The following is a 12,500-nucleotide window of genomic DNA, read 5'->3' as shown; positions in this document are numbered from 1 at the left end:
CTCCCTATGTCTAGCATTAAAAGATTACAATTGGTACAAAATGCGGCTGCTAGACTTTTGACAAGAACAAAAAAGTTTGATCATATTACGCCTATACTGGCTCACCTGCACTGGCTTCCTGTGCACTTAAGATGTGACTTTAAGATTTTACTACTTACGTATAAAATACTACACGGTCTAGCTCCGTCCTATCTTGTCGATTGTATTGTACCATATGTCCCGGCAAGAAATCTGCGTTCAAAGAACTCCGGCTTATTATTGATTCCCAGAGCCCCAAAAAAGTCTGCGGGCTATAGAGCGTTTTCTATTCGGGCTCCAGTACTATGGAATGCCCTCCCGGTAACAATTAGAGATGCTACCTCAGTAGAAGCATTTAAGTCCCATCTTAAAACTCATTTGTATACCCTAGCCTTTAAATAGACCCCCCTTTTAGACCAGTTGATCTGCCGTTTCTTTTCTTTTCTCCTCTGCTCCCCTATTCTTTGGGGGGGGGGGGTTTACCCACATATGCGGTCCTCTCCAAGGTTTCTCATAGTCATTCACATCGACGTCCCACTGGGGAGATTTTTTCCTTGCCCTTATGTGGTCTTTGTACCGAGGATGTCGTTGTGGCTTGTGCAGCCCTTTGAGACACTTGTGATTTAGGGCTATATAAATAAACATTGATTGATTGATTGATGAGGTTTGAATAATTTACTTGCATGTTACCTGAATATTGATGAATCCATTCTTGCTGTGCATCTCTCCCAGAATGGCCGACACCAGAGAAGACTTGCCCGAGCCGACAGCTCCCACAACTGCGACCAGCCGCCCTGGTTTGATGTCCAAAGACACACTAGCAAATATACACAAAAAATAAAAGTTCATTTCAAGAAAAATACAGTGAGGTGGGAGTTCTCCGATCATACAGCATAAATGTGAGGTATTGTGTTTAACGTAAAACATACTTCTTCAACAGGGGCTCGCCATCTTTCTCCCATGAAAAGGAACCATTGCGCACGTTAACAGCAGAACCTACAAAACAGATAGGATAGATTTACAGTGCATATGCCAACTAAAGAAGGTTCAACTGTGTTTTATATGAACATACTGGTGCTGGGGTCATGGCGCACAACATCACATTCAAGGTCTTCGCCTCCCAAAAACTTTTCAATTCGCTTTCTGGACACTGCTGTCTAGACATACAAAAAAAAAATGACCACAATCATTCGGTGTTGAGGACTGATGGGTGTATATGTGTCATGTGACTTTGTATCCTTACTTGCACAATGGCAGCAATGAGCATCGGCAACATGGCCAAAGGGAAGCGGAGGATGTTGAAAAGAGAGATGGAAGTGAACGCCTTCTCGGCGGTCAACACGTTCTCTGAACTCACGGCGACAAACACGGCAAACGTGGCCAAAGACACCTGAGACCAAGACAGTGTGAGAAAATAATACATGGATTTAACTCTCTGCTGTGATGTGGCCGTTTGAGTGGACTCACCAGAGCTGGAGCACAGCTGAAAATGAAGGTGGAGACTGACGCGAGGTAGGCAAACTTCTTCATGACGTTCAGCTCTTGGCCTCTGATGTCTTCCACCTGAGCTTGGAAGGATGGCTCCCATGCATACAGCTTCAGAATCTAATTACAGGGGAGGGGAATCAAGCCTGATCTAAACAATGCCACATGGGGTGGTTGCACAAAAGACGGTCCTCTATGTTAACATTCACTGAAGCTCAAATGCTTTTTCATCTAAGGATGTGACAGCCTGACTATTGTGTTTCATTGTTTTTGTGTTTCCTGTTTTATTTTGTGTGTTTGTTATTTTCTGCACAGTTACTTCCTGACTTTGGTTCGCTTCTCATCCTTTTATGTATGTTGAGTTTAGGAAAAGTCCTGCACTTTAATATCGTATTCCTCAGTGTGCACCCAGCCTTTACGCACACAAATAGCTTTTCATCATGAAAATGATTGCTTTGTTGTTATTTTCTCTTTGCCAATGCATTGCATTGATTACCTTGGCAGGCTGCCTTATCTGAGAGATAGCAAACATAGACTCTATGAATGTATTTGAGGAGAAGAGCACTCACCTTCATTCCGTTGAGTATTTCATTCATTATCTTCAATCGCTTGTCCTTGAATTTCATGTTGTCTATCTGGAAGGAGAACAGGAAAAGACAAGATGCTTAAAATATGTCATTTAAATAAATGCAGAGTCTAAAATACACAAACTTTAGCATTTGTGTGTTCTATAACCCATTGTTAGGGTTTTACATTTTGACCATTGAAAATGTCATTTAATTTTGCACAACTGGCTTTCAAATATAAATGTTTATATTTGTCCACCATATGGTGCAACTCTTTCTCATTAAATCCATGATGGAACATTTTTACAGTTTTTAGCAAAGGTGCCCAGCTACAAAAATTGTAGGTAAGTGTTGCTATTGATGTTGTACTTTTTCCACTTATAATTGTACTTTTTCACTTATAATTGTTGTCCTTTTCTAGTTAAAAATTGCTACGTTATGTAAATATACTGTGCTTTAAAGGGTTTCAAGTCCCTCAAATCTAATTAATATTATACAATATACAGTACAGTAAGGTAAACAATAATCCCTCGTTCATTGCTGTTAATTGGTTCATGGTAAATTAATTTCCGCTAAACAGGAATTGTTCATTATAAATCAAATATCATAGCCAGTGAATAAACAAACCTATCTAGGGACAAGCGGTAGAAAACGGATGGATGGATCTACAACCTTCTAAATTAATTTTTAATATTATAAGAACCCTCTATATAGCCTTCTTAATAACACGCACACAGTCATCTTTACACTAGTTTTATTTCAAGATAGTAATGCTGCTTTAGGCTGAGCCATTTAGTGACCACGATAGTGAACAGCATGCTCTGATTGCTTTGGTCTCTTCTAGTGGCCAATATTACTGTATTTTTAGTTAATTTAGTCATTTTATGCATAAAAAAATACATTATTCAGGCCCACAATAGGTAAAATATTTTTTTTTAAATAGAGTGAAGCTGCAAACTACTGTATTTCAATAGTTTAACGTAAATATAAATATTTTTACATCAGCGATTTTTTCAATGATTATTTCAACATGAGATGTTAGAGCAGTTCTATCCAAAGTGTGGCTCTGGGGCCATTTGCAGCCCACAGCTATTTTTTTAACGGCCCACAGCACAATTCTAAAAATACAATTAAAACAAATTTAAATAAAAAACATAAAAAGTGGAATAAAAGAGCAAACAGGTGAAATGTAACTAGAACATGTTGCAATCTTGATTTTAATAACAAATTGCCATGCAGGCTGTTTTTTCTTTAAAGGTGCCATTGCTCAAAAAATAATAATGAATCAAAATCAATGTTGTTATCAATTATTGACCTATTGAAGGATCCAATTACTTCACATTAAATATTCCACTTTGAAATATTTTTTGGAGAACATGTTGCATATTTGATGTGTTTGCCATATAAAAAACAAGGTTTTCTTTAAAAAGAAGGGCCTAAAACAAACAAGCAAAAAAGACAATAAAAATGCATAATCCACGAAGAGATCTGAAGTTGATCTAGAGACTATTGTCCCTATAATTTTAAAGTGTCATAGTTCAAAAAATAATAATGAATTAAAATCAATGAAGGGTCCAAAGCCGCCTACCGCCCGAATGCAGCTGAGATAGGCTCCAGCGACCCCCCGTGACCCCAAAAGGGACAAGCGGTAGAAAATGGATGGATGGATGAAGGGTCCAAATATTTTATAATCTTAAATATTCCACTTAGATTTTTTTGGGAGGGAAAATATTGCATATTTTGTGTTTTCCTTGATAAAAAGGGAATATGACTTAATTATTTTAAAATTTTACATTGACAGATATACCTAAAGTTGAGCTACAAATTTAAACCTTGAATAATAATAATAATAATAATAATAATAAATAATGAATAATTTTTGAGTTGAGCCCTAAAGGTTTGTTTTTTTATATGATGCATTGGTAGAAAATGGATGGATGGTTTATAAAATGAAAAATGCTTGCTTTGATTTTTCAGTGTGCGGTCCTCAGTGGAAAAAGTTTGGACACCCCTGTATGAGAGCATTTGGCTGCTGCATGTCTCTGCTTCTAACCTGGAAGTTTCTGGCCTTGCTTGCTAGTAGTCCATTAATTGGCACCATTAGGACCATGACCGCCAGTCCAGCCAACACAGAGGGCCCGAGCTCCTGCCACAGGAACACGATGGACAAGGCGATCTGCAGAGGGCAGGACCACAGCAGGTGGATAAAGTTGACCACGTCATTGAATCGCTGGGCATCAGCAGACATCAGGTTCACTGTTTCCCCGACTGTGGACTCTTTACGTGTGTCGTTGGAGACCACCAGTGCCTTGAGGATAGATTGTAAAAAAAAAAAAAAGTGATGTAGTTGCATGTAGCTAACATCACCTTTTGTGTGACTGTTTCACTTGTAGCTCAAATCAAACCGTACCTTTTTGTAAACGGCCGCCATGATAGCCGTACGGACCTGCATCCCGAGCAGAAAGCAGCGCTGGAAGTACTGCTGCAGGAAGAGAGACTGCAGGAGGGCCACCAAAAGAAGCAACACTGCATATAGATAGCCTTCCCATGCATAACTGCTTTTATCCTGAGTGAAGGAAATCATCAATCTGGGAAGAAACAACACATTGTGAAATCAATATACTGTATTATGTATTGTTGACTTAGGGAGAGCATACAGCAGTCATGCTGGGCTACATCTCTGCAATCTAATTACATTTAAAAGTTAAAGTACCAATGATTGTCTCACACACACACGAGGTGTGGCAAAATTTTTCTCTGCATTTGACTCATCACCCTTGATCACCCCCTGGGAGGTGAGGGGAGCAGTGAGCAGCAGCGGTGGCCGCGCCCGGGAATCATTTTTGGTGATTTAACCCCCAATTCCAACCCTTGATGCTGAGTGCCAAGCAGGGAGGTAATGGGTTCCATTTTTATAGTCTTTGGTATGACTCGGCCGGGGTTTGAACTCACAACCTGATACAAGAGCGGCAACAAATGTCTGCCTTATGCATAGTATACATCAGGGCTATACAACTGACACCAAACCGGCCCCCGAAACCAGAGTTCAGTTTTAAAGTTCAGTTTAAAACTTAGGTGACAAACATTTTTGCATCAAATTCCTAAAAACACTTGCATGCTCCTATTATAAAGAGGAACTTGGACCAGTGTAGACACATTGGCAGATCATTACATTGACATTTATTTACCTTGTTAGAAAACATAGAATAATAATGGGGTCCAAACGTGAGGCGTTCCTCAAGGCACTCCTATAAGTCCTCTCCTTTTTGGCAGTTACACATTATCTTCGTAATGTGGTTTATGCAACTAAAGTGTTGCTGTAGCTTGTTTACTTTAGATGCAGTGAGAAGTCATTTATAAAATACTACACGGTCTAGCTCCATCCTATCTTGCCGATTGCGTTGTACCATATGTCCCGGCTTATTAGTGATTCCCAGAGCCCAAAAAAAGTCTGCGGGCTATAGAGCGTTTTCTATTGGGGCTCCAGTACTCTGGAATGCCCTACCGGTAACGGTTAGAGATGCTACCTCAGTAGAAGCATTTAAGTCCCATCTTAAAACTCATTTGTATACTCTAGCCTTTAAATAGACCCCCTTTTTAGACCAGTTGATCTGCCGTTTCTTTTCTTTTCTGCTCTTCCCCCCTCTCCCTTGTGGAGTGGGGGGCGTGGGGGGTCACCCACATCTGTGGTCCTCTCCAAGGTTTCTCATTGTTATCCCACTGGGTTGAGTTTTTCCTTGCCCTGATGTGGGCTCTGAACCGAGGATGTCGTTGTGGCTTGTGCAGCCCTTTGAGACACTTGTGATTTAGGGCTATATAAATAAACATTGATTGATTGATTGATTTGTTCAAATTATTTATTTCTACTAGTCGTGTTCTTCAATATGAGCAGCATTACTGTCTTTGTAAAACATTGAATACATTACATGGATTAATAATTAGATTGTAAAGTAAATGCCTTACTTCAGTAGTTGAGGGCTTGCAAAAGCCAGGAGGTCTTGCAGAAGCTTGAAGAAGGCCGACTCAATCAGAGCCCATTTAAATGTCTTATAGATGGTAGGTACGAGCCATGAGGTAGGGTAGTTTTCTTCTTCCTTCTTTTTCTTTTTCTTTGTTTTCTTTTCTTTTTTGCCTTCTTTGTTGCCTCGTTCCTCCTTAAGAATTAAAAAAAATAAAACACCGGGAGCAAAGTAAATAATAAATGATGGTACCAATAGATCAAATCAATAGTCCAAGAAAGTGTGCTCACCATCATTAACCCATCCTGACTGACGCCTTTCCCCAGACCAGAGGAGAGTCCATTTTGAAAGGATTCATTCTGGGATTTCTCGATTGGTTTTTTCGCCAGCTTCTTTTGGTAGCGCTCTCGAGCTACGGCAAACTCCCGTTGCATGAAGTGCTGGAAGTGCCCGCTGATGTAGGCCGTGCTGTCCGTCTCATTCAGCGCCCACATGTCCTCTTGAACCAGGGGCTGCCTGTACCCCTTCATCACCATGCTGTGGGCAAGGCAGGAGTACACAGTGTCATGTATTATTACTACTGCTGTCAAATGATTTTTTTTTTTTTTTTTTTTTTTTTTTTTAAATAGGAGTTTTCACATTTTGGAATTTGGATTAATTGTGATTAATCACAGATAATTACTAGCTTGCATTATTAACATTCCCTTAAGAAAAGACTCCAATATTTGTACACAAATGCAATTTTTAATGTCAGAATCTCATCCAGGATTGTTTTTAAACGATTTACTTGAATGCATGTCAATTATTTGCAAAAAACTTGGTGACAGTTTTATCTAAAGTCGAGTCAGGGTGTATTTTGGAGTGAAATTTGTCAACGAGAACACCAGTCGGAGTCTCCTCAGTCATTTTTGTACTGATGTATGCATTGATCTGATTACTGGCCGTATAGCGGTTAAGGTACAAGGGCTTGTAAATACATTGCATGATTAATCTAAGTGTGTTTATGATTAGTGTAACAATTTTCTGTGATCAATCACACGAGTTGACACGTTAATTTTGACAGCCTTGATTTTTACACATCTTTTTCTTTCAAATTGCAATGATTTTTTTTCTTCAGCAGCCATTCTGACTTTTTAAAACACTAGGACAGATACGTATAGGCATTAGAAATGACATTAATTGTGGTGTAGGGATATTTATCTAATCAGCTACACAGAGTACCAGCCATTTATTTGAAGGAAGGCATTCATGATGGTGTATGAAGGCAAAATATAAACACATGTTGTCACTGTCTAACTAATACATTATTCAACTTTACACTTATGGCTCCACGATCATGCTGATGAGCATTAGTTTGTTTTCCGCAGAGATTTCATTATTTTACCTTTTTTTCTTTTTCCTATTACAGTGCTCCTGTTGTATAGAGAAACTTGGATCGCTGTAAACACATTGGCCAATCCTTGCATTGACATTGTAACCTTGCTGGCAAACATAGAACACTGAATCCAAACTTGGGATTTACATGAATGAGGCATTCCTCAAGGCACCCCTTTAAAGGGAAACTGCACTTTTGATTTTTTTCCCCCAATCATTATGAAAGACATAATGACGGATGGATTTTTTTAATGCATTCTAAATATTAAATACATTTGTTTAAAAGTCCGCTCACAACGGAGCCTTTGGGAGCCGTTCAATTCTGCCTATAAAGCCCCTAATAAAACATCCAAACACCTCCATTGAGGTTTTATATACATGATGTAAGTATATATGTAATGTAGTAACAGGCACATTTATAATAAAATTAAAAGCGCTTTACGTGTCATTCTCGCCAGTTCCAGGTCCTAAATGGCGGTCAAAGTGTCCCAACTTGTCGGAATACATCCTCAGCCATCTACTTTCCATGTGAGAGGCATTATTTTTGATCTACAATAAACTTACAGGGAGCAGGGAAGCGAGGAAGCAGCAGACAACTCAATGATGTAAACATTGGGACACGCGGAAGTGATTATGTCGCCGCTATAAATAGTTTGTCAGCGGTAGTGCTTATAATAACATTATCACTAATACCTGGTTAATATTTAAACCACAAAATGTAAAATGAGAATTGTTGGCGCTTTTTGAATGGTTATTTATTGGATTTTATGGGCAGAATAGTGGAGCAGGAGCTCCCATTGGCCATAAGCTGACTTTTATTTACGTTTATTTAATATTTAGAATGCATTCAAAAAAAATCCATCCATCGTCATGTCTTTCATAATGATTGTGAACATATGCAATATTCCAAAATAGTGCTGTTCCCCTTTAAGTCCTCTCCTTTGGGAGGTTCCAATTTGTTTTCAAAATGTTATTTATTCAACTAAGGTGTTGCTGTAGCTTTTACTTCAGATGCAGTCTGTAGTCATTTGTTCAACTTCTTTAGTTATAGTTTTAGTGTTCTATTTAGCTCCTCCCTTTTTCATCATTTGGGCTATGGCGGCCCGTTTAGTTCAGTAAAAACAGTCATTAGAGACTTTAATTTTTGCAGGTGATTCTTAAAAACACTAGAGTGCTGTGGTAAAGATGATCTTTGAATAGCTTTTTTGCAGAGCGCTCCTGTAACTCTGACTAAGTAGACCAAAATCAAATGTTTACTGTAGAGGACGTTTGTTCTCTGGAATACACAAAATAAGACTAATAATGAAGGTAGAATTCCGGCCCTTAGCTTTCTGGAAATGTGGCCCCCCAAATAATTGTGTTGAAGATCCCTGTTCTAAAGGTTTCAGTGTGACCATTTACCTATGAAACCAGTTGAAAGTGATTCTGCTCAAAAATGCGGCACCTGCCTCTGGATTCTGTTGGAGAAATGATTTAAACAAACATTTAGATGGACGATGACAGTTTAGGCCCAAATAAAGGAGGAAAAAGCAAGCAAACACTCCACCTGAGTGCTAATACCTTTTTTGCAATCTCCCTGACTTGTGGAGACATGTCAGCAACAGCAGAGAGGATGAGTGCAATCACTTCCAGCCCAAAGGAGATGCAAATGAGGCAAAATCGAGGGACGTCCTCCACCATTCCCTAGTAGTCAACAAGGAGTTAATCAGAAGGTTGTTTCAGCAGGCAATGTCATTTCTAGCATCTCTTACCAGCTTGAGTGCCTCTCGTATGACAGACTGAAGAGGGAAAACATCACACAGAACCACAAGAAACCAGAAGAAGAAGAGAGTGGCAGAATCGATTTTTCCTCTGCGTCTTAATCCTTCTTGGCACAGCAGCACCATCACCTAGAAGAAGAGGTGAGAATGTAAATAAGTCATCTCTTCATGATGAGAGCCAGAGTTGTGTAACATGTCTAATCATACCCATGACACAGCATAAAGGACGGGGTTGGCCAAGTACACACTCGGATTCTTTTCTGATGAAGGGTCTTGGCCAGCAGCAAAATCTTCTCCTAAAGTGACGCCGAGGCCCGCTATGGCAGTTAGGAACAACAGAGACGCAACAAGCTAGGGAAGGAGATAAGACACATCCTAAATATTAACTAATACCACAAACATTAACAATATTCAGGCATCTACACATTATGCTTGGACTTTAATCATTTAGTTCTTCTTTAGTTCTCTGTAGAGTAAACCCTTGTTTATTGCTGTTAATTGGTTACTGTTACTGTAATTTATCATATTACTTTCAGTGCTTAATAAATGTTTTCGACCACCTCTATATTCTTCTTTGAGATGTCACAAATTAATCAAGCATGAAAATCACAAAATATTTTTTTCTGTCCAGGAAAGCAAGTGAATAATAAAAAATAATAAAAAATATATATAATTTGCTTTAATATTTTGTCAGTATTTTGCAACACAAATACAATCATATAAAACATTGGTCATTTTATTTTAACACAAAAAATATAACTTAGGTCAGGATAAATAGCTTCTATATAATGATGTTTTAACCATTACAGAAACAAAATATATTACTGATGCATAGTCTACCTACTTTTATATTTTTTTACACTTAATTTATCATAACCTTATTTAACTATAGTGTGTGTCTACTTTCTTGCACTGTAGCACATCAAAATATTCCCTGAGATCACATAACAAATTATATTGATATTTTCTCAATATTACTCTGGCCAGTTAATCAATCACAGGGTTCATATTGACAAACATTAACACCTATGTGCAATTTAGAGCCTATAATCCGCCGAATGTGCGTCCTTTGCAATGTGGAAGTGGGACAAAGCAGTTACCTCAAGAAAGCACAGGGAGAACATGCAAACCCTGAATGCCTTCCCACACTCGATCTCCTGAGTGTGAGGCCAACACGCTAAATACTAAGCCACTGTGCGGCCGAAGGCAAAACATGACTCTATAATAGAATTTATCACATATATACTTGAAGTGTGGGAGTGTTGCAGTACCTGTTTGCAGATGTAAAGCTTGGATATGTATTTTGTGTTCTTTGCCCTCCTGCAGAGAGCCACCAGGTGGTAGGGGGCGCAGAGCCACAGGAAGCCCAAAGGGATCCACACCAGCACCGTCTGCTCCACGCATACTGGCAGGTCTGGATCCTCCCTCTCCACGTATGAAGAGTTCTGCAGCAAAAGCCAGCATACATGCAGGCATGTTAAACGCAATGCAAAATGCTTAATACCTACATTTATTTTAACTGATAGTCCCTGCTCATTTTGTTATGTACAAACAACTGCAATTATAATTTTGTATGCGTAGCTACTCACACATTCAGAGTTATTGTTTGCTGTACATTTATTGTCCAGTCACATTTTTACAGAGCTCACAAAAGCTTGAAAACAACACAACCCTTGAACCAAAAAGTATCTTTGCTCGATATTTTGTTTGTTTGTTTTAAGTATATGACTTCATTTTTGTCCCTTACTGTGGCAAATCCATACTATAATATGAAACACAAAGGGGAACACTTTTATATAACTCTTCACTGAGCCAAATATTCATGTAATTTGATATTTATAAATACTTGAAATAGAGATTACCAGGTTTTCTAATGAACAAATACAAAGGTAAAAACTACAGTGAAACTTCCAAAGTCAAAAACAATGTTTTTTTTTTAAATATTTGTTTATTTTTAATTGAAATTTGTTTTTAAATTTACCTTAGCTTACTATATTTACATTTACATGGAAGGTGGAAACCAGGCACGTGTTGTCAGGAGAAACAGGGCCCCACTAGTCATGATGAAAAATTCAAAACCAGCAAATAACATAAAATAATACCCATTTAACTGTGTTATAAATGTATCTTATGTATGCTTTTTGTTAAACATTTTCTGAAGTAAAATCACTAATTTGGCACATTTCTGGTATGGGTTGTCAAGAATAGGTATTTGATAGGTAAAAGTGAATGATTCTCTTCTTTTTCTTGTCATTCTAAATTATAAACTAATGAAATACACAATACACATACTCTGAACAGACATAATGATTGCTATTGTAATAATCTATCAATTTCCATATTGCTTGTCTCCATTAGGGTTACAGGCAAGCTGCACCTTAACCTGCTGACTTGGGCGCGACATTTCATTACCAGGTTTGCTAGTGAGCAAATAAAATATCAGAAAAATTGATTGAAACTTCTGAATTCAAAAAACAATATGTTGTGTGATTGCATCCCATCAGAATCAAAGTGAATTGATTTGGACCAACCTTTAATCGCAACGTTTTAGGTAGAGTTGCAACGAATAATCCCAAAAATGGATTACAAGTGTCACTATTAATTAATCGTTTTCTGAGGTTTTATAAAATCCAGAGTGCATGGACTGCCTGGAACTACAGGTGAAAATCAATTAAATTTTAATACTGTGCAAATTTTTTTTTACTCCAGTAATTAGATGTACAAAGTGAACTGATACATGACAGGCTCACAACATGCAACTCTAGATATTTCAAGCTTTCTTTTGATATACATTTGATGATTATGGTTTGGAGCTTATGAAAACCTTGAATTGAAAACCTCAGAAAAGGTGGTGTTTTAATAAACTGTAAGCCAGGGGTATGGAACCTATGGCTCTCGAGCCAGACGTGGCTCTTTTGATGACTGCATCTGGCTCTCAGATAAATCTTAGCTGACATTGCTTAACACGATAAGTAACGAATAATCCCGCTGGTAATCACAGTGTTAAAAATAACGTTCAAAATATAAAACATTCTCATGCATTCTAATCCATCCAGCCGTTTTCTACCGCACCTGTTCAAGAAGTCGCATTAAAGGTAAGAAGTATTTTATTTATTATTGGTTAGCTTCAGAATAACACTGATATTAAAAAGAATAAGAGACTTATTGTACTCTAAAAATGTTGGTTTTACATAAAAATGCACGCATTTAGTTGTATTCAGTGTTAAAAAAAATATTATATGGCTCTCACGGATATATATTTTAAAATATTTGTCTTTCATGGCTCTCTCAGCCAAAAAGGTTCCCGACCCCTGCTGTAAGCTATGATCATCAAACTT

General features: G+C 38.0%; 1 protein-coding gene across 2 annotated transcripts in view; it reads right to left on the bottom strand.

Annotated features, from left to right (window-relative positions):
- abcc2 (ATP-binding cassette, sub-family C (CFTR/MRP), member 2) overlaps positions 1-12,500 on the bottom strand; it is a 50,401-nt gene that overhangs the window by 24,099 nt on the left and 13,802 nt on the right. The window contains exons 3-17 of one of the 2 annotated variants that reach the window (XM_061946276.1): positions 10,434-10,607; positions 9,370-9,513; positions 9,154-9,291; positions 8,963-9,085; positions 8,804-8,859; positions 6,319-6,565; positions 6,033-6,223; positions 4,480-4,657; positions 4,123-4,377; positions 2,073-2,138; positions 1,486-1,623; positions 1,262-1,408; positions 1,091-1,175; positions 948-1,014; positions 709-835 (exon numbers count right to left, since the gene is read on the bottom strand). In XM_061946276.1, the coding sequence (XP_061802260.1) occupies positions 709-835; positions 948-1,014; positions 1,091-1,175; positions 1,262-1,408; positions 1,486-1,623; positions 2,073-2,138; positions 4,123-4,377; positions 4,480-4,657; positions 6,033-6,223; positions 6,319-6,565; positions 8,804-8,859; positions 8,963-9,085; positions 9,154-9,291; positions 9,370-9,513; positions 10,434-10,607 (2,136 nt within the window). Of the gene's footprint in view, positions 1-708; positions 836-947; positions 1,015-1,090; positions 1,176-1,261; positions 1,409-1,485; positions 1,624-2,072; positions 2,139-4,122; positions 4,378-4,479; positions 4,658-6,032; positions 6,224-6,318; positions 6,566-8,803; positions 8,862-8,962; positions 9,086-9,153; positions 9,292-9,369; positions 9,514-10,433; positions 10,608-12,500 lie in introns of those variants that run through there. The other variant, XM_061946357.1, reaches the window with a different exon arrangement.

This window comes from Nerophis lumbriciformis, linkage group LG02 (assembly GCF_033978685.3).
Source record: "Nerophis lumbriciformis linkage group LG02, RoL_Nlum_v2.1, whole genome shotgun sequence".
NCBI classification, from domain to species: Eukaryota; Metazoa; Chordata; class Actinopteri; order Syngnathiformes; family Syngnathidae; genus Nerophis; species Nerophis lumbriciformis.
Note: the sequence above shows the minus strand (reverse complement) of the source record. Positions and strands in the feature narration are given on the sequence as shown.